The sequence below is a fragment of the Malania oleifera genome, chromosome 4, assembly GCF_029873635.1.
Source record: "Malania oleifera isolate guangnan ecotype guangnan chromosome 4, ASM2987363v1, whole genome shotgun sequence".
Classification (NCBI taxonomy): Eukaryota; Viridiplantae; Streptophyta; class Magnoliopsida; order Santalales; family Ximeniaceae; genus Malania; species Malania oleifera.
Genome location: NC_080420.1, coordinates 87,613,565 through 87,640,493, shown reverse-complemented (window position 1 = coordinate 87,640,493; position 26,929 = coordinate 87,613,565). Strand labels below are relative to the sequence as shown.

At 36.1% G+C, this 26,929-nt stretch overlaps 1 protein-coding gene across 1 annotated transcript in view; it reads left to right on the top strand.

Moving 5' to 3' along the window:
* The first annotated feature begins 6,397 nt into the window (after window positions 1-6,397).
* Window positions 6,398-26,929, top strand: part of LOC131154508 (WRKY transcription factor SUSIBA2-like) — a 37,533-nt gene continuing 17,001 nt past the window's right edge. Inside the window, exons 1-2 of the mRNA XM_058107319.1 lie at window positions 6,398-7,435; window positions 11,701-11,883. Of these exons, the coding sequence (XP_057963302.1) occupies window positions 7,016-7,435; window positions 11,701-11,883 (603 nt within the window). The 5' untranslated portion in view covers window positions 6,398-7,015. The remainder of the gene's footprint in view (window positions 7,436-11,700; window positions 11,884-26,929) is intronic.

Sequence of the window (26,929 nt, the reverse complement as noted above, 5' to 3'; positions counted from 1 at the left end):
GAAGAGCCTCAATATTCAAAAATCAAAGTATGATGCATATGAGTTCTTTATGCTCTTTCTCTAGGGATGGAGCTACGTTCCTTAAATACCTGATGATTATGTGAGGATGAAATTTAATTTTCATTGAGTTTTCACTCATCTTACCAAAAAGATTTTAACATTATTATCATCATAATCATCTTTGTGCATGGATTTGGTTTGGAAAAATTCTATTGAAATTTTGGCAGCATGCCGACTGTAAATTGAACATTTCTCAATTTTTTATGCACCAAGACTTGATAGATTCAAGCAATCAATTCAAAATAATTCAGTTTGATCATGCGAGAACCTATATCCACTACCAGCAAGCAATACACATCCATTGCATCAGCCATGCATGAGGCATTCAACACAAGCATGCAATCCAGTAGTATAATCAACTCAAGATATTCAATATAGCTTAATAGTAGTTTGTGTTAGGAAAATACATAAACTATCCATCAAAAAAATTTTAACCATTTATTGAATCATGGATAGTGCTGCAATGCTATATACATATAGGCATAAAGGCATAAACAATATAAGGATATGAGAGCATTTTAATATATATAACCATGAAGAATAAAAACTCCCCCTCAATTATGTACTCTACTCATTTTATGAATTATATGCTTTAAGTTTCTTGGCCAAGTGACTTAAGGTTATTCAATGATATAAACTCGGCATTTTGATTATAGGCTTAATGGACCAAAAAATCGCAATGAATATCTTTTCTGTGAGCTAAGCTTATCTTGTCTCTTTTCTTATGAATCTCAATACGTGTGAGAAGCATGAGTTAGAATGAATTTTAAATTTAACTGATCATGCATAGGTTTCTTTCAAACTTCATTTCATAATCTAAACCTGAAACCTAGTGCAAATAATTTTAGCCATTCAACACATCTCTAAGTATATGAAGCTCTAATAGATTTGATTTTAACTTGAGAGCTTATAAAGCAAAAATGAGTAAATACTCTTAACAATCAAATTATCATTTAGTTCAGAAGAGTATTTAGAATGAGTGGACATTTTCTAAAATATTTTTGTGCTTAATAATAATGTCTAGGTATGTGCAAAAAGTGTCTAGGAGATACAGCTCTTTGGACAGTGGTATGTATCCTTTATATATAATTATAATTGTGAAGCAAGGATACTGGCCGGTGAGTAGAAGGGACCTTATCGAATATGAATGTGGTTTGGTAAGGATTTACTATGGATGGGATGGTGAACCAAAATTAGAGGAGTTTTAATTTAAACTCAAAGGAAACAATCCCCTAGTGGATGCCTCTAATTTGGTTATAGCTATGAGAAGCACTCAATATATATTAGTCATTTATGATCAAAAGTGCTTTAAGCGTAGAGTGATGACTTGATTTTGATTTAGGCTTTTCATATTCAAAAATGAGTTTAGGGTATAGTGATATATGATATAGAATGGATTACCTAAACCACAAACTTGTGTGATGGACAAAATATGCTTAACTTAAGGTATTATACTTAAGCATGGGTTAAGCATTTGGAATTATTTACCTAGCAATGATGCCTAGTCCATTTGGAAGTGGATTTTATTCAATTTTTGAATTGGCTTGCAAATCTTATTTCATTTAAAGCACTAATCACTTCCTAAGCCTACAGTCATTACAACCCCTAAACCTATAAACTAAGGAAAAATTAACTAGAAGATAATTTCAATTTGAATATGTTTTTCCTGAAGTCCTAAGGGGTGTGCTTTACTGATTATCCATTTCATTTCCTTTTCCATGCCTCTGGTACTTCTAGTTAAAAAACTAAACCTATTGTGCCCTTTTCTTTTATATTGTAAGCAAGTTTTGAATTTTCGAAAAAGGCTATACTTACTAATCTTATGCTTGCATGATGAGGCATGATAATGGGATTTATATGATGACACTGAATCCTTTTCACAAAGATTTTTATTTTTAATTCCTAAGAATTTATCATCTCCCATTTTTCCCTCATGGCAGATTATTTTCAATATCTTTTCAATTTTTTTTCAAGGATGGTATGATAATTTTTTAATTTTTCTAATTGTTTTGCCAACCTATTACTCTAATTTTTCAAAAAGGTTTTCTTCTTAGACTTCCCAACTAGAATCTTATGCATTTTAAATGATTCATTTTCTATTGTTGTATGTGAGGGCATGCTTTCATCGTAAGATTTAATACATGATTCATCACAAAATTTATCACTATAACATTTATATGAATCTTTGCATACAGCAGTAGATGACTCATCATACAATATATCATAGGATTTTGCACAAGAGTCATCACAACATGCATCACATGGATTGTAGCATGAGCTAATAGCACAATTATCACTAAGGCAATTGGATGATTCATTGCATGATATATTCCAGTATTCAACCTGAGAATCATCAAGTGCATCAATAACAGAATTATCACAATATTTAATAGATGATTCGGCATTAGATACAACACAACATTTGACATAAGAATCATCAATTGAGCTAGAGTGAGAATCATATATCTCCTTTTTTGTTAATGTAATCACCCTATCTTCAGAACTTGATACTTCAGGAGTGGTGGTCTCTTCCTTCTTCTGGGTCTCTCCATATTTCTTTTCGAGTTATTCCTAGATTTCCTTAGCGCTAGCACAAGCCATGATGTCATGAAAAATATCAGTCTCTAAAACACAATATAATAAATCCATGAAATATGAATTCACATGCAATAAATTTATATCATTTTTGTTAACTGACATACAAATTCCTTAGATAATCATCTACTAGGCCCTCCAGTCCATAGATTTTATAAAAATGCTCATTTTGATTTTCCAGTGAGTGTAACTGACACCACAAAACATAGGAGGACTAGAAGGCGATCGTCCCTCTCCGAATGGGGATACACCAATGAGAGTCATCTCAATCTTATAGCAAAAAAGTTTAAGTCAATGCTACGAGACTCTGATACCAATTGTTAGCTTTGGTGTATTCCTAAGAGGGGGGTGAATTGGGTATTTAAAAATTAATCCCCTAGGTTCAACTAATCTAGCAAGCAGTACTTCACAAACCTAGGGTCTTTTTATGTATTCACAATCTCAATCAAATATTTAAACAATAAACATAAATATATAGGTGTAGAAAGTAAATTGCAAAAAATAAAATCAACACCAGATATGTTATCGAGCTTCGACCTACTGTGCCTACGTCCCTACCTCTAGCTCGTAAGCCTGAGGATTCCAGTAATGCTTACTTAATGGGTGGAGCGTCACCATTTACAACCAAGTCAATTCAAGGGACTGACCTCAGCCAACACGCCATATTAGGATGGTACACCTAACTTTCCTAATCGGGTCTAAGCTAGTCCGGGATTATTCAACAGGGCTAGTCTCCCTCTTCAGGCCCACGACTAGAATATAACAGATTTAAAAATTTTATGTACAAACAAACACTTCTTACATAAGCTGATATGTACCACTACACACAATATAATAAATGCACCTCAATGGTGTATGAACTATAAGATCGGTGCTCTACGTGTGCAATCAACACTCAATATTATGGATAATCTCAAATATGCACAAGAGTGTATAAACAAGGTTTTCTTTAAAACACAATATAAAATATCTCAATGCAAGCTCAGGGTTTCAAAGATGCCAATTAGAGTATTCAAACAACCTCAAAAATATTTTCTCAAATGTATCTAGTACAAAAGTTGTTTGAAATCTACCTTTATAAAATATTTTTACACACAAAAGAATAAGCCCAAATGAGTATTGCAATGATAATGCAAACTCATTTAGCTATATGATTTTTCCCAACCAAAGATTTATCAAATGAAATCAGGAGAAAAATCTAGCTCAACCCTCATTTTGGCTTAATCCTATTTGCTAATCTTGCCTTAATTTTGCAAATGAAGAGAGATATATAGGCAAAGGCAAAATTATGACCGTTGGGGACACCAAGGGCATTATTAGAAAAGTTTTAAAATGCTTAAGCACTATTAACCTACATTAACTCAATTTTACCTCGGTTAAAATAATTTTAACCCGACAAGGTTCGGGTGCCTGACCCAAGGTTCGGTTGCCCGACCCAAGGTTCGGTTGCCCGAACATACTTAACCAAAAAATTATTTTTTCGAAGTTCGGGTGCCCGAGTTTGGGAACGATTGGCTAAACAAAAGACAGAATGTTTCTGTCCGTAGTTCAGGTGCTCGAAGCTAAATTCGATAGCCTGAACTTGCCAATTTGGTTGCCCAAGGCATATTTGAACGTAATATTCGAGTGCCCGGGTTGGTGAAAAGGTGTTAGGTCAGGGATTCGGTCGCCCGTGAACGATGCAGTCAAATATGTTCGGCCGCCCGAATTCAAGTCAACATGTTGACTTGCCCACGGTTCTGGCACTTGAGGCGTTTTGAACGCCATAGGTTCGGTCGCCTGACCTCTCTCTAGATTTTCAATTAAGTCCAATTTTTTGTTCCAATTAATTTTCCTAATATTATAAGTGATATTGGGGACTATTTGTGCATTTGTTTAGGGATTTAAGGTCTTTCTATCCTACCGTAAAAATCCAGAGTCGGTCAACCGACCCTAAGGTCTCTCTAAGGTCTTGAGCTTATAAGTTCCTACATGTATGCAATGCAGATTATTACAGACCTTTGCCCTATGTTACTATTATAGACCCGAATAAGGCAATAATATAAAGTATAATAATGAGAAAGCTTTAGGGTTTTTGTTTTCTTCAAGTCGTCATGTGACATCAATTGATTTGCTAATATAAACCTGTACACAAACTTGAAAGTTATCAAATACTAAAGTATTTATGATTATCAAAATCGGGTGTGACCTATAAGGTCAACATACAACATAAAATATTTACATTTCCAAAAATATCATTAAAATGTTTATACCCTTTTTCTTATATCTTCCAAAAATGCTATAAATCTCGAGCTCTCTAAGCTCGATCTCGAGGAGGTCCTGAAAAAGATATTTTTATATTCGGGTGAGACACATCTCTGTAAGGGAAGAAATAATATATTAAAATAATGTGTGGCTAACATATGTTTATATAACAATATAATGTTTAACATTTGAAAATCGTCAATATAATTTCTGAAATCATTCTCCGAACCTAAGTGTTTAAATGCACTAAGTTTGTTAAGTTTTTTTGTGTTCTAACAATGCTTCTAAGTGTGCAAAAAGCTCCTACATAAAAATACATTTGAATATAAGATATTTTTGTCAAACTCTTTGTTTTGCCTTTGAAAACCATGAGTATCAAACTTATGACTTAGTGAAATCCTATATGTTCTTATAAACTAGTATGCACATGTAATTTGCTCAACTCTTGCTAAATAAATTTGTCCGAATCATAACTACAAGAGTTATAATAAATATTATCTCAAACATTCCCTATTATACATATGACTTTACAATTGCTTTGATAGTTGTGCTTGATTTCTTTCGATTGATTGCCTACTTTAATCTTTCCTTCTTGAATGTCCACTCGATCTTTGCCTATGAGAATGTTTGTTTGATTTTTGTACTAAAATGTTGGTTCTGAAGTTTGAACCAAAACACAATAGCTAGAGAAGAAAGGCTTGGATGGGTCACATCAAACATTCAATTAATAATTCCTTAAAATTATAATAAATTTATAACTCAATTGTTATTATTATCATTAATTTTTTTTTTGAATGGTATAAAAATTATGATTTGTTTAACTATGGAAAATACTTTTTATATATTTTTTAAAATATAAAAAAATTTAATTTAATTTAAAAATTTTCAAAATTCATATTTAAAAGTAGAAAATAAAGAGTTTGTTGAAATGTGCAAAATAATTTTTATTTTTTATTTTAGATTTTAAAAGATAACTTATTTTCTAATTTTCTAAAATTTATATAAGTTGCTAATAATAAATGAATGAATAACAAAAGGTGTCATGCTCTAGTGGTGGCACGAGATAAAAAAATAAAAAATAAAAAATAAGTACTTTTTATAGTATGATACAAATTTTAAATCTTGTAAGTAAAATAATGATTTCTAGTTGATACACTTGCGGAGCCAGCAGTTGATGCGGAGTAGCTCGTGCCCTGTGGATGGTAAGGTGAGATGGGTCGTAGGCTTGGATTTGATGAATGTCCAACTAGTGCCTGGAAGCCGTGGCCGCATTGGGATTTACTTGGATGATGCATAAGGGGAAGGTAGCTGCCCATTGGGATTTGGTGTCGCATTGGGTTCCAAAGGGTTAGTCGGTGGCTGGAGTTCTGAAGTTATTAAAAAAAGAAATGTTTTAAACACAGAATTGTTGGTTAGAAATGAGAATAAAAATCGGAGATATGTATAATTGAACTTTGATCCGGTGCAACAAAATGCAAGTATGTAGGAAAACTCTATAAAAACATGTGGGCTAAGTTTCTCTCACACCCAACAGTTTCCTGAAATTTAGGCGGTCATTTATGTGAGTTGTGGTGTTAGATTTGACATGTGGCACTCTGGGAGGCTTAATAATAATTAACGAGGCAATGAATTTTGAAAATTTAGATTATTAGATGGGATTAAAATAATAATAGATTGATTATGAAATTCAGCTGAAGATCGGTCTCCCGGTGAACCAAATCACTCGCTACCTCAAGGAGGATCATCCATCCACAACTGTTCTCTCCTTTTCTGTTCCGATCTCTCTTCCATCATCGAATTCTCTCTCTCTCTCTCTCTCTCTCTCTCTCTCTCTGTTTCTTGCTTTTGATCATTGCAGGAAATGGAGAGCATCTTTGAATGTCGGCCTCGCCGGAGCTTTAATTTGTGATGATATTAGTTCGTGTTGAATGAGAATCTGCAGTTCGCGCCTGCCGTGTTTGATTTGGTTCGGCTTAACTGTTGTCGGAGCTCAAACTCGAATTCAAACCCTAGTGCTTCAAATTCATGCTCTGGGGATCACACTAGTCGATCTTTGAGCTGCAAAGGAAGTGGGGTTGTTTGATGATGAATTTATTCATGCGTGAAGTCGTTTACGATGTCGGAGAGGGGGGAGAATGGTGAGTCATTTGATGACTGGCAAACCCTTGTTTCCAGCCCTAGGGATTTTTCTTCGTCGTTTGTATCGGTGGATTCCGATTCGAAGTCTTTGTCCGAGTCTCTGATGGTTGAGAGAGCTGACGATGAAGATGATCATTCTTCTGTAAATGTTGATAAAAAGTTTGAACAGGGTGGCCCTGGTATGGTTCCGGATGTTCCGGGTGTCAGGACGGGAGGTAGCATTGCAGAGAGAAGGGCAGCGAAGTGTGGGTTCAATGCTGCAAGGATTAACACAGCCCGGTTTCGGGCTACTAGTCCCCTGGCTTCTCCAGCTGCTCGATCACCATACCTTACCATTCCCCCTGGTATTAGTCCCTCGACGCTGCTAGACTCACCCATTATGCTTCCAAATTCTCAGGTGACTTCGTAGATCCCTTCTCTATAGCCTTTTTTTTCTTAGTATATGTGTGTGTGTGTGTATACTGTAAAATTTGATTTGTTGAAACTGAAAAGTTAATTTGTCTCTGGTGTTAATTTGTACAGAGACGTTGCTTGATATTTGATGCTAGTAATTTGTAGTAATGAATCTTTAGTACTTGCGCTTCAATTTGAGTAATAGTAATGAATCTCCTTAAATATTTTTTTTTACTATTGCCTCTTATTTGTAACCGAATGATTGCAAACATGATGACGGTTACAGTATGGATATTATGAGTTCTCTTGTGAGAACTGTGATGCATATTTACTCTATTGTCTCATTTTTCAATAGAAATGGATTTTGTGTATTTTTACATCAGCTGCTGTATTATATAGTTTTTGTTCTTGGATATCCAAATGTTTGGGGCTTTTGGTCTTTGAGAATAGAAATGAGGAAAAAGAAACAATTGTTTGTGAAGGAAAAAAGACACTGATTACTTGGTGCTTATCTTTCTTTGGGTTTGTGTGGTTATTTGATATCAGCCTAAGTGTGGATTGAGCACCAAAATTGTAGCGTTTGTATTTTGGGCAAATGGTGCCTTTCTTCTTTTATATGTTTCTGATTTTTGTTCTGCTAAATTAGACTTGAATTGGGAGAATATGTAAACCAAGTGCACCAAACTCCTATGCCATTGGGGGCTTGGTGAAGGCATGATGTATGTAGTCTTATGTTCATGCTTAGAGAGTGTTTTTGTGATTTGAACTTCTAATCTTTAGGTTTGGATATAATTGCAAATATGTAACATTAGTTTTGAGCGTGAAATGCAAGAAATGGATTGAAGCAAAAGGACAGTGAATATTCTTCTCTTTTAGAACAAACTTGTGCCCCAAGCTTTATACATACATACAGACACACACACACACACACACACACAAACAAATAGTTTTGAAAATGATGGTATAGGTAAATTCTTGAGAAAGACTTTCAAGCTCAAATTTTGTTGGATAAATTGGGCATTCGATTTGTTTGGTGATGAAGGAAATGAGGTTTGGCTTGATGGTGGAAAATCTAAGATGAAGAAGGGTTAGAAAGAATTTTCAAATTTGAAGTGTTCAGTGAATTATGCATTTATGATGGTAAGGGCTTAGAGAGGGGTTATCTTGGTCAATTTTAAATTTATTTTTTATTTTTTTCTATAATTTTCTTTCTAATTACAATTTTTTATTTTTTTTGCTTTTGTTTTCCTGTTTTCTTTTTGAGGACTTCATATCCTTGCCCATGTTATATATTCTCTCCCTTTCTTGATATATCTTCATTTTTATAAAAAAATTAAAATTATGTTTGTAGCCATTCTTTTGATAACGAACACTTGAAGCTACTTTGTAGAAAGTTAATTATTATGCTTAGAGTACTAAGAGGGTGTAGCTTTGCATACTATTTGTGGTTCCAGCTCATGAACCACAAAAGTAGCCTGTGCTTGTGGGGGAGAACGCCTAGTGGGATCTTGTATATAAAAATAGCATGGGAACTTTGAACCCTCTAGCTTGTTAGATGTCAATAGAATGTGACATGTGACTTTGACCCTTCTTGGTTGCTCGAGTGTTTGGGTGGTTATCTTTGGACAAAGCATAAGTCTTTATCTTGCATTTTTCATACCAAATCCTTCACCTGTATCCATGGCTTGTGTACTTGCATTTGAGATGCATTCTCTAAATTTGGATATAGTGGAAAGTAATATCTTACTCACAAGGGACATAGCCATAGGTTTAGAGGAAAGCTTATGGACAATAAACATATTAGGCCCTAGGGTGTGGAATTGGATGCTTGCCATTCTCTTAAATTGGATTTACCTGATTCACCTTTGGAAGGGAGACTAGGAGAGTACAAGGAGAGGCATCTAGGATTCTGTTGTGGAGAGATTTGAGGGAAGACTTGTACGGTTTTTGTCTCGAAGGGAGGATGATTAACTCTAATCAAAATTACTTTAAACAATATGCCATTATTTCAGTCCCTTTCCTAATCTCATGTGAAGTTAGCAAAGAGACAGTGGAATACTCAAAAAAATTTCCATGGAGCAATGGAACTATTCAAGTGAATTGTTTATATGTATCAGCTGGTAAATTCAGAAATTGTTGCTCTTGGCTATCAAAAATCTTGTCTTTTTTAAGAATATGCCTGATGGATTTGGCTGTTTTCATCGGAGGAGAATTTTTGGGAGTCGTGAAACTGTGATTGTGGCTAAATACGGATAGGAGCATAGTTGGAGGATTTCCAGAGAATAAGGATTGGACATGACCACCATTGAAATAGTACATGCCATACTCTCATGCCCTCCACCAATCCTCATCTTCGTCTAGGGATCCTAAATAACACAATGACTAGGAAAGAAGGTCACTGAACAATTATGAGACTTAGGCACATATAACACAAACGGAAGAGGAATAGAAGGAACTGAAAGAATATTGTCAGAATTTGAAACCAATGTAATCGAACCATCAGCAAGAGTAACCTTAGTGTGTAAAGTAGTGGGGTTCAAGGACTCAAACAGATTAGAACCACCTGTCATATGGGAGGAAACAGCACAATTGATAACCCAAGGTGACGAGGATGAAGAGGCAAGAAGCCCAATTGTACCGCAATGGGCCACAGTAGCACGAGATGCAAAAGATTGAGTTTGGAGTTTTTGAACCATGCAAAAAAGATTGTTAAACTCCTCTCAGGACATGGTAAATGATGTATTAAACTCCCTATTCGAGTGGCTAGTTGTATTTGAAGTGTCAATAGTAGATTTGCCCTTCACAAGAGACTTATTGGCCCAAGTAGATTTCCCAAGGAGGTCCCAACAGTGATCAACAGTATGATTTTCCTTGCCACAATATATACAAATGTGAGACTTGCCATGACAAGTTCCTTGTTCTAACACACAATCACTGCCACGACCACAGTCCAAGCCTTGCCCTTGTCCTCCAAAACTTCCCCTACTACAGTTAGAGGTAATATCCATGGCTGAACTATTGTGAGGAGGAGCCTTTGAAGAAATCAGGCAGCACACAATAGCACAAGAAACAGAACTTTCAGGACCTCAAGAAAAAAAACCAGAACTTACAATGCTTCAGACCTTCCAAAACCCTGAACTTCAAGAGGCAGCTATGACTATAGAACTGAGCTTCCAATACCCTAGAAGGAATTACTTAACCACAAAGAACAAGGCAGACCCCAGCAAAGTACTGCAGGCATTTATTAAACAACCTGCAGCAGCTGGAATTGAATGTGGGCAAGAACAGAAAATAAGTCTTGAAAAACCAATCTGAACCAACCAGAAATTGGTACAAGATTGCTAGCAATCAATCATGGACGCATGACATCAAAACAGCATCATCTGTAAACCACAACTAGAGTACAACTGATAGAAGCCCGTGGAACAGAGGAAGAGCAACAGCAGCATAGTAGAAACAGAGTATAACTGACTCCACATCAGCAAGTCACCATGAAAACACACAGCTACCTACCAAGAATGCTGCACAACCTAACCAAGAGGAAGGGTGTTCTTAAATGACTCTCATACCAACCTGAAAATCAGTTTTCAGGATTGATTATGGTAGGATAAGAAAAAAAAAGAAAAAGAAAAACTGGGTATGAAACTCAATTCAGATAAATCAGATTTGAAGGAGATCCATGCTCTGATCCCATGTTGTAAAGTTAGAGATGGAGGAGACAAGACGATAAGAAGAGAATGGAAGCCGAGAAGAAGAGAAAGAGGAAAAGTTGGGCAGCAGTTTCCTGGAGTCTACGAACGGCTCCTGTTCTGCTCTCTTATATATTATTATAATAATAAAGTCTTAAGGTTAAAATACCCCCTATTAACAAAACCTAGTAAATAAAATTACATATTCTCTTCTAACAGTCTTCTTTTTCATTTCCTGGTAGAGTACTCAGAGTAAGGGGTCATTTTAGTTTCCCAGTCTCTATTCTGCACACAGGTGGCGCTCATATGGTGCCTTTTTGAGTATGATTTATGCTACTTATTTTAAAAAGAACATTTTAAAGTAACAGAGTTGAACAATAGCAGTTTATTTTAATTTTTATATCTTGGGCACTCAGATTGTTCAGGCACTCAACTGACAAATTAACGTATTTTAAACAGGCTCATTGTATTTCTTTCTTGTCTTATGCATCTATTACTTTCTCAGAACTTCATGTGGTCTACAGAATCCTTTTTCTGTTCTATTTATGTTTTATATAAGTTTGTACTTTTATTTGTTCAGGCACAGCCATCTCCGACCACTGGCACTTTCCCATTATCCCCTCTCCACCATGAAAAGTCGATGCTGAATCCAGTGACTTCTTCTGGAGATGGGACTAGGTGCAGTAACGTAGGCCCCTCTTTCAGGTTCAAGTCTCATGGAAGTCCTGTTTCTTTGCCATACTTTCCTGGCTTAGAAAATCAGGTAATTACTATTCATTTTAATTGCTGTAGTAATGATTTTGAATTCTTGTTTAGTGTTGAGATGTATAATCTTTTAGTTGCTCTTTGTATTGGTGTGTTCGTGAGCATGTTTTCTGTAATATTTATTGCTTGTAAGTTTGGTTTACACATCTAAAATAACTCAAATATATACACATATGAACACAAATTGATTTTTTGAAAAAAATAATTTGTTAGTGCTCGTAACCTACTTTGGGATTTTCACTAAATATTTTATGGAAGGATGCCATCTACTTTATTATATCTTTAGATGAAACCATTGATAAAGGCCATAGCATATAGCAAACAACTATATTGTAAACATTATATTAAACAGTTTATCTAGTTTGATTTTTAAGCTGAATGTGCACACTAGTTGCACAAATATTTTCTTAGTTTTGTAGTTTAGATATCTCTTAAGTTGTTGATTTCTTGTATTTGAATTAAGAAAGGGAAGGAGACCCTTTGTTTTCATCATAATATGTCTAAGTGTCTAGCTAAATATATTATTCCATGCAGTGCCTACAAATGCCTAGTCTTTACATGAATATTTTCGTTGCCCTGGGGTAAAGAAAATCATTTAGCTACTTAGCCCAGAGCATTTTAGAAGGCATTCGAGAAATTTCTGAATATGTTGTCCTGGAATTAGACCTTTCCGTCATACTTTTATCCTCTTGCCAAATTGCATGATTTGAAGTTCCCATTCTTAGCTAATAATTGAAAATGTTTTGGAAACATGAGATTGTTGGGTAAAATTTTGCAAAAGGTTTATATTCATAGGAAAATCCTTGACATTCTTAGGAGTATACCCAGATGATAAGACATCTTAGGCTTCGTTCAGTTTGTGGAATGTATTCCAAGGGCTAGAATAGAATGGGACAAGATGAATATGTAATAAATTTATATGTAGATTAATGATTTAGAAAAAAAAAAAATCATTTCCAAAATCTTGTCTTACTCCATCAAGCATGAATTAAGATAGGAATGGACATCCCCATGGTCAAATTTGGGAATAATTATTTCTTGTCTATTTCATGTTATGAATTAATAAAAACTTTTGCATTGTTATTTGCTTTATGATTATAGTAGATATTCTTTCCTTATATAATGACTGTTCTACTCCTAGTAGTGGATATTCCATGAACCAAATATAATCTTAAGAGTTTAGGTTGTTTCATTGCTTGTAAACTTAAGTCATGTCTCTCCCACCCTCTCTCTCTCTTGTGCAAATGGTTCTATGGAATCTCATGCCGTAGGCTATGTTGAAGTGATCAATTGAGATTGAAGGAGGATCCTTCGATCTACAATTGGACAAGGTCAAGGAGATCTCTTCTTTGCTTGTGGTCGAGAATAATGTTTGTCATAATAGGTGGGTTAGGTTTTCTAAGGAGGTATTAATTTGGTTTGCAAATGGGTTGTTTGTTTTTAGTCAGATGGGGAGGGGATATCGAAGTGTTCAAGTGAGAATTACACAATATTGAATGTCGATTAGGTGGATGAAGGTGGGAAAGTACTTGGATGTAGGACTAAGGTGGAAAGGTAAGAAATTTTTAGTGATTACTCGTGGTGGCACAAAAAGTGATGGTGGTGAAGCTTTGCGAATGATTTTTGCAAGTTAGCTAAGGAATTTCATAAAGAGTTTGGAGGTGTAGGCATAGATAGCTCCTCATGTCATAGATCGTGGAGACAGGTGGTGCTGGAAGGCAAAAAAGGTTTAGACAAAGGACGTATTTAACCAAGTTCAGTCCATAAATTAGGGTGTGATGGTTGGGAGAGAAGAGCTGTGCTATCGGTATGGAGGTGTGATGCAACTGAAGGAACATGGGGCTTCAAAGACAAATACCATTGCAAAGCAATCAGAGTAGATCGACCATAATGTGAAGGTACCTGGGGTTCTAAATGGAGCTGCGAATCTCATAGAGGGCTAGGGTTGCAGTTAGGGAGGAGGTTGTGAAAAGAATTGGGCTTGGATATATGCTCCTCATTTTGGTCCTGGCCCAAGTAATTGAAAAAGGGGGAGCTTCTTTTTTGTATAAATTGGGCCACTTATTTGAATAGGCCCAATGCTTAAGAAAGTATGACCTGGGCTTGTCTTGGTGCGACCTGAGCTTGTCTTGGGATTTGAAGGGAGGTTCTCTTAACGTGGGCTTCTTGCAGAAGGGTCACAATTGTAATTAGACCAATTCTTAGGGAACTGGTGACCCAAACACATCCTTGCTGGTTCTTGATAATGGGTAGGCCCAATTTTTGCTCCTAGGTGTTGGAAGATGAGTATAGGAAGTTGGAATTTCTACACTCTGTTAATGGAGTTCATACCCATTCTCTCACTCTCCAAGATAAGAAGCTGGGGTTTTTTTATTTTTGGGAGGGGGGTGTGGATCTAATGTTTCATAAGCATCGGATTATCAGAAGGCATATGAGTACTGAGTTAAGGAAGGTATTTGAAGATTAGAGAGAAAATTTTGGTGAGTCAATGCGAAAGTTATAAAGGAGAGATTCAAAAGGAGAGTTTGGTATTGTGGAAGACCTTCATGCTAAGAAAATAAGGATTTATTAATGGGGCTAGTAAAGCATAGGAAATATAGAAATGGGGGGACCTTTCAGATTCAGAAAGTGATGATGTCAATGAGTTTGACTGTGTTGGGGGGTTGTTGTTGGACGAGATTTGAGAACAATACGTGTGTGTTTTTTATTCTTGTGATGAACTAGGGGATTTATCTTATGTTCATCCACTCCTGTTGGAAGGGTTGGAGGGAGTTTCTATTTTTGATAATGATGGGTTGACTAATAATTTACAATGTAAGGATGGAGTTCTGCCTACATTGATGGAGGAGATTCCTGAGAAGGAGTTAGCAAATCAAGATTGTGTAGAAAAATGAATTTAAAGATGAGTGGTATTGGAGGAAATGAAGTGCGTATGGATGGTGGCAAAAGTCAAAAAATGAAGGGTCCAAGGGAATTAGCAAATTTGAAGAGTTTGGTTAGTTGTGATGGGAAGGGTTTGAAAAGGGGTTTCTTTGGTTAATATGGTTTTAATTTTGTGATCTCTTTTGTTTTGGTTTTTTTTTTTTTTTTTGGTTTTGTTTTTTGTTTTTTTCCTTTTTCACTTCAGTGTGTTTTTTGTTTTTTAATTGGTGGTGTTGGCCCTAGAGTTGTGTCTAGAGAGGGGGGGGGGGGTAAATAGACTCTTTTGCGGATTATTATTCTATTCTACAAAATAAAAAGACTTGGCAAGATACAAGCAATTAAATCACAATATAAGCAAAATGAATAACACAATAAATATAAGAGATATAAGGGAGAGAAGCTTAACACTGGATTTAACGTGCTTCGGCCTCTTGCCTACGTCCACGCCTTGAGACACTCAAGGTTTCCAAAATCCACTAACCAATCTCCTTCAAGGATGGAGAAGCCTTTACACAATTGGGGAACAAATCCCCTTTAGCTCACCAAGAGCCTTACAGCAACGGTTTACCAAGAACCCCTCAAAATCGGTTCATGAAGAGCCCTTTTACAACAAATGGAAGTAGAGGAAATGTGGTTGATACAAATGATGCTCCTTCTATGAGCCTATTACAACTCAAAGCCTCCCACTAATCTCTCTAGTTATGAATCTTCACAAGTATAAAGAGCAAGAGAGATTTTTGAGCAATAAATGAAGCACTAAATGCAAGATTGATATTCACTAAATGTCAAAAGTATATATTTATAACTAGTAGCTTATATTTATAGGCAAATGGACGAACTAGCCGTTATATAGCCATTGGGCATTTAAACAATTAAATACTTTGAAAACCAGCCGTTTATGGCTGTTAGGTTTAGAATCTTGACGCAAACCGTCGATGGATTCCCCCAAACCGTTGATGGTTTGCTCAAACCGTGGACGGTTTCACTCAGGCCAAATTCCATTTAACTTACTGCCTGAAACCGTTGAAGCACCTGGCCAAACCGTCAACGGTTTGCCCTATTTCTTTACTTGGGTGCTTAATCTTGGTTTAAACTTATCCGAGACCAAGTATCTGAAAGATAATAATACTAAGATAGTTTAAAACTTGTCCCTTGTGAAAATTCATTTGATTATAGGATATTCTTTATGAAATGCATTTGAAAACTCATTAAGTTTTGATCTAATAGTTTGGTGATATCCTATATGCTAGCATGCTCATGCAATTGCTCAACTCTTGCTAAATAAACTTGTGCGAATCAGAACTACAAGAGTTACAATCGATTCCTACCTCAAGCACTTCCCATTTACATTATGACTTTACATTTGCTTTAGTTGGTTGTGCTTGAGTTCTTCTGAGTGAGTGTCTGCTTTGGTCTTTTCTACTTAAATGTTCACTTGATCTTTGCATTTGATCCAATATCTTCATGTTGTACCTGTACTAACTTGATGTGCAAAGATTAGTGTAACTTAGAATCACTAATGGGTCATTATCATCAAAATATGACAATTAGGATTATGTAGCCACTAAGGCTAACAGGTGGACTTTTGCCGCTGTCCATTGCACCTTTTTTTCTCTCTATATATTTCTTTTATCCAAAAAATAAAAAAAGATACATTGCGTTTGTTGGGGGTGGGGATCTTATGGAGAAATTTATTTCCTAATTCTTAACATTCAATCTCAAACCATAAGCATGGAGCACGAGAATACATAGAAAATAAATGCATACATTAGTTCACAATTATGTTCCTAGTACCTTGTGCAAATGAATTCATTGATGCTACATTGATGTTTTTTTTTTTTTGTCTTGAGAGTGTTCGTGTGCCAAGAGTGAACTTTCCTCTTTTGTCTTCTCTAGTTGTGGCTTATAGGTAGCCACAATAACATTAGGATGAGGGTAGGGACCTTCTCCTTGTGTTTATATGGCATGGTGCCCTACCTACATGTCATAGGCTGAACATTCTACACTGTGTAAAGGGCTGTATGGTACTAGTTGTAGAACACAAGCTTAGCTAGAAAGTGAATTGCAAGTTGATTGCAAGAACAAATTCACAAGCGTTACGAAGTAAGCAGTAGTAAGCAAACGTGAATGTAACATTAGTCAAGCGATAAACTTGTAGAGCATTGCAATTCTTATGAGCACTTCATAAGCAACGTGTGTGCTAAAGCTTGGTTTACATTGTTGGCCCACAACCTAACATATTAGGCTTTTAGGTAAAGTGGCAATCTAACATGGTCTTAAGCCATGCTTTCTAGGAGGTCCTAGGTTCTAGTCTTGTAATGGGTGTTTTTTCTTTCATTTGTTTATTTCTCCATGTGCTATTGGGCTGCACAAGTCGAGGAGTGCTAAAGCTTGATATACATTGTTGGCCCACTATTTAATAGCTTAAGCATTTAGGTAAAGTGGCAATCTAATAGTGTGTAGCAAGGTTTACAAAACCTAGTGAATTATACATTGATTAATGAATACTCACTCTCCCATAACACACCATTCTCACTTTAGCATTAATGTGACTAAGGAGTTGACTCCTTGTTTTTACTAAGGCATTAGAATAACACCTACGCTAGCATTTACATGATGGTTACCCACCCAATGTAAACAAACAAAAGGTCACAGGCAAGTGTGCCCTAAACAAGCTTGGTTCTTGGCGCCATGGGCCACCTTTCCTATAAGGCCCACACTTTTCATCAATACAGTGGCACAATACCATACATGATCATTAACGATTATTGGCCTAGCCTAATACTCCAAAACATTTTACGTTCATTTTAATCTAGGTTTTATAAGAAATTGACTATGCAATCCATAAAATTCTAGTAGGTTAGCTTTAAGAGGGATAAGGCTCTTGGATTGGATGGTTTTAACATAGATTTTCTCTAGGAGGGTTTAATGAGGTTATTTCATGAGTTTCATGGTAATGGAAATGTGGGAAAGAATGTGAATTTTGCATTTATCACCTTAGCCTTTAAAAGAAGAAATAGGTCAACTAAGGTGTTATATTTTTGGCTTATTAGTTTAATATCTATTGATCATTGCTAAGGTATTTGCTAATAGATTGGATTCCACCCTTAGTGAGCAGGAGTGATATTGTGGATGCTATTAGTGGTTTATGAGGTGGCAGAGGATGTTCGTCATTAAAAAAAGAAAAGGAAAAAATTGAAGGATATGTGCAGTTTATATTTTGAGAAGTCCTATGATAAGAGTTCAGAGATATGTGGAGGAATTGGATAAGAGGTTGCTCATCTAGTGTAGACCTAGCAAAATGATAAAAATCAGTTGATCAAAACTAAATCTGATTTGCCTAAATCGACTTATATCCAATCTGTTGTGAAAAAGTTGGATATTAAGCTTACGCTATAATCTTTTACTTGGTCCAAGTCCTAACTCCCAAGCTCAATTGGCAACCAATCATGTAAGATGCCCATAGTGCCAAGAGGTGAAGCTTGAGGGCCCTAAACTCTGAGATGACTAAAGCCCAACAAACTTATCTCATCTACATTGATGCTTTGTAATCTACATTGCTTTGCAATTTTTGAAACTTGAAAAGGAAAAATAAGTTAAAACTAAAATTTAACCTTCATTCTTCATTCTCCATAGGCCATGTGTAACATTCTTGGGCCCAACTTTGGTGAGGTATTGTCCACTTTGGCTCATTGGCCTCACGGGTTTGTCCTATAAAAGGTGTTTTACATATTCGGAGCCTAAAACCATCCTTATAAGCCCAAGATCTCCCTAGTACACATCCGGTGTGGGACTGTGATAGGCTCTCCCCTCCGATCTTTGACGCCCTTGTTAGAGTGACTTACACCTATGGTTCGAGAAATAAAAATCAGAGGAAACCATTTATTTTGACTCTTTTTCAAATTCAAGAAATGTTGGTTGATCGTATATTTCATTATAGTTCCATGATTTAGAATATCATTTCCTATTTGATCCCTTTGAATTCCATATTTGAAGTTGCGATCATATCTATTCATAAAAAGGAATCGATTCAATACATTTCTTATGGACCCATAGGTGCTATTTTGGATTTGAATAAGTGGTGTAAGCCACTTTGACGAGGGCATCAAAAATTGGACATGAGAGCATGTCACGGTCCCACATTTGATGTGTACTAGGGAGATCTAGGGCTTATAAGCCCACTATGTGAGGCACCTTTTATAGGACAAAGTGACAAACCCGTGAGGCCAGTGAGCCAAAGCAGACAATACCTCATCGGAGTTGGGCCGAAGACTGTTACACCATGACAGTACTTGTACCAAGCTGCTAGACATCACACACTAGTGAAGGGGATGGCACAGGAATCACGACACTCACGCCACTGCATTGGCACCATTCACCAGTCCCGACTCCCAATCTATACTTCTATGCCTATGGTTTTACTTGCATGAATATATGACTACAGAATTATTAAATTATTGGAAAAGTTTTTACTTTTGTGCTTGATTGTTAAATGTTTTCCAAGTTATTAATTAAAACACAACTTCAATTATTATGCTATGGAATAAATTTGTAAAGAAAAATATTATTATTCAGAATGACGGATTATCCACCATCTGTCATGGATTATCTGATGCGAAATGCCATAAATCTGTCACTTAGTTGAGTTGAATATGAATTGTAATTTGTTTCAATTATCCCTCTAATCTGCCACAGATTATCTGATTCACTTTGCCAGGTCTAATCTAGTGCTTCCTTTTCAGAAGTAACTAATGGCAGCCTAAAGAGTGGTTTAGATCATCTGGGGGGGCTAGGCAAGGGGTCCACTAGCCTTGTTTTTCTACGTTCTTGCAGTGGACGCATTGAGCAGAATGATATATAGGGTTGATTTTTTATTTTGTTTTTTATTTTTTATTTTATTTTTGTTTTTTTTTGTAGGGGTATTAAGGTGGATAGGGAGGAGGTGGTAGATCCACATTCACAGTTTTCTGATGACTCCATTATTTAGTATATGACCGTGTTGATTCATCTATAAACTCCCTCACTATGTTGCACATTTTTGAGAGGGTCTTTGGTCTTGAATTAACTTGGGAAAGGGGCAGTTAATCTTAGATCTGAGAGGATTTTGGAATTAGCCCCCCTAGCTGGGTGTGAGGTTTTAGAGTGGTCTTTAACCTATTTAGGAGCCCTTTTAGGAGGGGAAAGGTGCATTATTCTCTGTAGGGGGTAGAGTTGCTCTTAAACAGGCCAGCTTGTCTACTACTTCTCTGTACTTTTTATCTCATTTTAGGATTCAAGGAAAGGTACCCCAAAAGCTTGAGAGGGTAGGAGGGTTTTCTTGGGCAGGTGTAGGTGAGAATATGGATCATTTAGTTAAGTGGGAGGTAGTGTGTTGGTTGGAGGAGGGAGGGCCAGGTCTTGATTGTTTGGTGTCTAAAATCAAAGCCCTTATGGCTAAATGGTTGTGGTGGTTTCCTGTGGAGGTAAATTCCCTTTGGCATAAAATTATAAAACGTAAATTTGGATACAAGAGAATGGGTGGGATGCAAATGTGGGTTCTAGAAATTCCTCAAAGATTCCTTAGAGGTTCATATCACATGTTTACCTTTCTTCCTTCCTCTTATCGTACTAAGATCCATTTGGGTAGAGGCAGTTGTGTTTGATTTTGGGAAGATGTTTGGGTGGGGAAAGTTGCATGGACCTATTCCTTTCCTCAAAAGTATCATTTTATTCTTGCTGTAATGATTTGATTTTTCCTTTCTCATTCTTGGGAGGGATTCTTTTCCTTTTTCTTGGGAATTTCATTTTAGAAGGGATTTGAATGATGGAGAGTAAGAAGTGCTGGAGGGTTTTTATTTCTCCAATATGAGTGATGCTAGAATTTGGAATTTGGATTCATATGCGGGATTATTCATGTAAATATTTCTTCTCGCATTAGTTAAGGCTGACATGTCTTTTCCTCTTTTCTGGGGAACATGGGATGCTAAAGTTCCTTCTAAGATAAAGGCATTAATAGAGTTAAGCCCAACAATTTGTTCTGGAGTTGGAGGCATTCTAAAGCTTTGTCTCTAGATATGTGTCACATGTGGAGGAATAGCTTTGAGGATGCTCGTCATTTGTTTTTCCTCCGCTCATTTGCAAGGGGTTGTGGAACATACTGTTTAGAGTTCTTGGTGAATTGTGGGTATGCTCGATATTCGTGATCTTATGTACTTCTTTTGTTGGTTTTGGGAAGGTAAGGATGTTGGGAGGCTGAGGTGTGCCCTTTGTGCTGTTTTATGGAGAATTTGGTTGGAAATGAATGCTAGAATATTTTCTGGAAAGAGGCTGTCAAGGGATCTTTTTGGGACAGATTGCAGCATTTGGCCTCACTTTGGGCTTGCAGGGCAGGCTGTTTTAAGCGCTACTGTTTTCAGGACATTAACTGTGACTGGTGGCATTGTTAAGATGATGCTGGTTCTCATTTTATTTTTCTCCTTTTATGTTTGAGGACTTCTTGTCCTCCTTTACTGTATTTTTTCTCCTTGCTAATCTCAATAAAGCTTCTTACTGTGAAAAAAAAAAGGTTCTTTTTCAAACCAAAAAAAAAGGTCAAACTTGCTAGTGGAATAGTGCATTTTTGCCCACTATCTGACGTATTATGTAAGAGCTGAATGGGAGGATCTTTGATGATTATGGATGCCAGATGAGCTGCTCTTGTGGTGTGTTAGAGACAGCATTTTTATGGATTTCCCTTGTTTGGAGTTTTGAGGACTGGATTATGTATTGACTCCTTGTTTTGTTTGCCAACTCAACTGCTGCCTCCACTAATCATCGAAGTAAATGGCTTTGGTAGTGCCATCTTGGCGCCTTTGGGGATCATTAATATGAGATGGCAATAGGATCATTCTTCCTTGCTTCTTTGTAACATATTCTAGGAAAAGAAACCAGAGGAGATTTGAGGTGATAAATGTTTTAGGTGTCTCTTTCTTGCTAGCTTAGAGGACTAATTAATCTTTTATCAAATTTTCAACTAATCCGGCCTCTAAATTTTCATGAATTGAGAGGACTTAAGAAACTTTTATGTTAATATTTTACACATTTTTCTGACAAAATTATCAGAAAGATATCATAACTTAATGTTGAATATAATGATGCAAGGTAATTTCACAATTTTAAAATTAAAAAAAAATTCATCACTTCAGTTTTATTCTTTATTAAATTTAGTAAATAACTGTCCAAAATGTTCTGTTGAGTTTCTTTTGAATTTGAATTGGAGAAAAAATTGCTTTTTATCATAATATTGTTAATGCTATGTTCTTGCTTTATTGCTTTTTAATCACCAGATTTACAATTGATTAGACTGTAGTTGAGGAGATAAGTGATAGAATTAAGAACCCAAAGGAGGTTGATAAAAGTTCTTATAGCTAGTGTTATGAGATGTCCCTAAAATTATTGGAAAAGTTTAAAATAAAAAATAATTCATGTCTTAATTTGTCATTTGTTTGCCTAATAGTGTAGGGAAGTGTAAATAAATGTCAGAAACTAAATTACACTAAGATTGTAGACTGTTCAAGGGGTGTTAGAGACATGTTTGAAGCTTGTCAGTGTCTGATTTTAGCAAAGCATCTTTATAGAAGTGATCATGCTACATAAGTTTCAATTGTTGAAATTAACAATTAAATTGTGACTATACCTTTCATCTACTACCTATCATACGTCATAGAGGTGCTCATTTCTAGAAGTTTTGTAGCAGCTGATGGGGAGAGAACTTAATTTAAAAAATGGTGAAGATACGAGGCGTTGACTGTATTTCCTGTTGTCTCTTTCCCTGGTACGATTGCAGAAGTTTTTGACTTTTTGTTGGCTGTATTTAATTTGCAGTTTACCTATGGCTCATATAAATTTGGGTTAAGCCTTTTTTTTTTTATCATAATAATTTTTCATATTTTTTGGATGACTATCAGAGAGGTTTAAATAATGGATGATTTGGATTGGTTTCGTGGAGAGAAATTATCAATTTTGTTGTTAGGATAAATGTCTTCATATTTGTCTGTTTTTTTTTTCTCCTTCTTTTGCTCTCTATGGGACTTTGATTTAATTGAACTATTAGATCTTGCAAAAAGTTGAGTAGTTGTTTGAGCTCGACTTGAATAGAACTTCAGTTCCCATGAAGAGGCATACTGAGGGAGCTGCTTGGATTGCTCTTCTATATGTTTCTTTTTCGCCCTTTCTTTTGGAATCCTAGTCGATAGAAGTTAAAGTTGAAGAGTGTGTGAATAATATGCACTTTTGGAATGTGCACACAGGCGTGCACACAGATACAAAAAAGTAATGCTTAACCTATGTTTCACCTAGTTTTGTGATTCATTTTTATAGGGCTCACATGAAGCTACAAAAAATTGATCTCAACCATTGGATTAAAAGTTCATCTTGTGCCTGCTTAATTTGGGCTCTTGGATGCTCTTCAATCAATGTTGTCGAACTCAGAGTATCTTTAAAATATTAAATAAATCTCAAAATAGAAGTAAAATTTGTACCCTACTGATTAAGGTCCACTCATTGTTGGGTAGGGTAAAAAATTGATTATCATGTTAAGAAAGAGATGAATTTTCAAGTCAATGATCAAAATTATTTTTTGTAATGCCATATGGGCCCCACAAGAAAAGGAGTTTCCTAACTTGGTTGCACCTATGCGTTGGTTGAGTATTACCATAATCAATTTATTAGGACAAAGAAGAAACAGCATAAAAAGGGTACAAACCAACCTATTAAACTGCTCCCATATCTATTCATACTTCCTATGTATAACGTATAACTTAGCTAAGATTGAGAGGAAGGGGTTTGGTGAGAGATGGAAGCGTTGGATTAGAGGCTGTTTGCATAATGTGAGCTACTCAGTTTTAGTGAATGGCGAGTCTAAATCTTGGTATAAGGCTACAAGAGGAATTAGGCAAGGTGACACTCTTTCCCTGTTTTTGCTTGTTTTAGTGGCTGATACTTTGAGTTGGATGGTGGATAGAGCTGTGGTTAGAGGTTTAGTGGAAGGGCTGGAGGTGGGGAGAAAGGGAGTCATGGTGTCGCACCTTCAAATTTTTGATGATACTATCTTCTTTTTAGAGGATCATAAACCCTCCTTTATGAATATTTTGAGTCTTCTTTACACTTTCAAGAAGGTATCTGGGCTTAAGATTATTATGGGGAAGAGCGGTATCAACATATTAAGAGTGTTAAGGAGTTGTTTGCAAAGGTGGGGTGTAGTGTTTTGGATTGACAGCTGTCCTATCTTGGGGTTCCTTTGGTGGGTTACCCTAGATCTGCTAGCTTTTGGGATCCTATAGTGGAAAGGTTTCCAAGAGGTTGGATGGGCGGAGCGCTCGTTTTCTCTTGGTGGTAGAATAAAGCTTATCCAGGCTTGTCTTTATGGTAATCCTGGTAGGGGTTGCTACTTGCTAATAAGATTTGAGGAGATTATGAGGGATTTCTTGTGATCGGAGGTGGGGTGTTTTAGGGATCATTTGGTAAGTTTGGGAGTGGCAAGTAGGTCTAAATGAGAGGGTGGTTTGGGTATTGGAAATTTGGTGTCTAAAGACGCAACTCTTTTGGCTAAATCACTTTGGCAGTTTCTGCTAGAGAATTCTTCCTTGTGGCATTTAGTTGTTAAAAGTATGGATTAGACGATAATGGGTGGGATACCAATTTGAGATTTAGATGTTCTTTAGAGAGTTCGTGGAAAGCTATCTCTCAGAATTATTCCTTCTTCATTCCCATATTAAATTTTAATGGGAAGAGGCAGTAATATCCATTTTTGGAAAGACCCTTGGTTGGGGAATGTAGATTTATGCACCTCTTTTCCATGCATTTTTCACCTGAGCTCAGGGCAGGTTGGTTCCATTTCTTCTTTTGTTATACATTGAGGTGGCACGTTGCCTTCTTGGGATTTCCACTTTCATAGGTTGTTAAACGATAAGGCGATGGTAGAGCTATCCTCTTTGCTAGTCTTGTTGAATAACCATCGTTTTTCTTTAGAGGAGGATAGGTGGTCTTGTTCTTTGGATCCTTCGGGGGTTATACTCTTGCAAATCTTTTTGTGATTTTTTGAATAGATCTAATTTGCCGTTTCCTCTCAATAGTTCCATTTGAAAGGCCAAAGTCCCCTTTAAAATCAAGGGTTTTATTTGGTTGGTTGTGCTTGATAGAATTAATACCAATAAGTTGCTACAAGCTAGGATACTTTTGAAGCCTATATCTCCAGACATCTGTGTTCTTTGTTTTAATTGTTCAAAATCATAATCGCATTTGTTCATTCATTGTGACAATGTGACTATTGTTTAAGTTATTTGGTATTTTAGGCGAATGTTGGATGAGTTGAGACAGTGGAGGACTTCTTGGTAGTGTGTTTTGCTGGTTTGGCAGGAAAAAGGAAATGGCAGAGCTCTGGAAATATGATTTTTTGCAGTATTTTGGGGGCTGTGGAAGGAGTGTAATGTGCGTCTTTTTCAAGGGAAGAAGTTGTTTCTGTTTCCGGTTTGGGAAAAGATACATTATTTGGCTTCTTTTTGGTGTGTGGGGCTAGGGGATTTTAAGGGGGTGAGCTTTTCTGATATTCAGTGCGGTGTTATTTGTTGGAGTGTTTTTTATCTGGATTTTCCAGACTATGTTAAGGAGATGTCTTATTCTCCTAGCTGTATATTCTCATTCTATAATGAAGTTCTTCTTTTACTATTAAAAAAAAAAAAATCCTACACTGCACAAAATTAACATTAAATTTTGGCAAGCACTTCATTTTTGATAGAAATCCCAGATCTTCCTTGATAGTTATTCCTAAAAATCTTATAGTTCTTCAGAAAACCCAGTTTTAAGCTTAGCCGCTGAACCACCTATCTTCCCCTGCAGTTAACCTCCATCCTATTCTCTTTTGTAGCCAACCCAGCAATACTCCTGCTAATACCTAACCAAGCAAGCACTGTCACCCAAATCAACCGTGCTTCAAAACGCTCAGGGGAAAAAAAGAGAGTAGCAGCTTCTTCAATAGAATTCCTGCAGAAAACATAGCAGCTTTGACAATAATTCCCTTGTTACACAGAGTATCTTGAGCAAATCATAGACTAAAGGTATGCTGCAGAACAACTGCTTTATCCCAAACCAGACACCTTCTGGCCTTCAAAGGCCTCCTTATCTTCCACCAAGATCTCTTGATGCTAAATTCTTTTGATTTAGTTAGATTTCCACTTTGCCTAAAAGCTTAACCTATTAGGTTTGGGCCAACAATGTATATCAAACTTTAACACTCCCCTGCATATGCAACTGACAGCACGTGGAGAGATAATTTAACGCAATAGAAAACATTTTTATTGAATTATTTTTAGAAAGTTTTTTATTTTATTGGCTTGGTCAACTGTGGCTTTTTTTTTTTTTTTTGGCCCTAGAAACCTTGTGGGAAATTTTTACTATTGAAATCTATAAAAGGGGAAAGATTCTAGAGAAGAGGTGTTTTATGTGCAAAAGCATGATGAAAAATGTGAAACTGTTAAACCATTTTTTGCCACATTGTTTTTGGACAAGGCATTTATCAGATTTGTATCACTCAGTGTTTGGAACTTGGGAGTTTATTGGCTGATTGCTGATTCAATTGAAGATGAATTATAGTTTGGAGGGAGTGTACATTTCAGAAGGATAAAAATCATTTTTAATCTCTCCTCATTTTTCAAATAGGAGAGCTTTTGAGGGAGAGGAGTTGCTGAAGGAAAATTTTCAAAATAATTGGATCTTTTGTTGAGCTTTCCAAAACCACGCACAACTCTATATTTGTATAGACAAAACGTGTCATGTCTTTGGTATTATTTTTTTTTTTTGGCACATGGCCGGCTGTGATTCCATCTAAAATTTGATGGAGGCACTAGGCCTAGGCAAGAATTTATTTTTCTAAACTGCCATTTGAAAACAAGTTAGAAAACAATTAAAAGTGAATATTTGTTGAAAACACAAGATATATAGATATATATCTATTTCATAAAGCAAATAAAATGTTTTACATTTAGTGACAAGCTCTTTTCATTGGGCTGTACTTTACATGCAACATTTTTCGCACTTCTTAGTCTACATACATAATTGCCAACCGAATACATGCTTAGTATTCCCATTTTCTTCCTGCCAACTTGTAA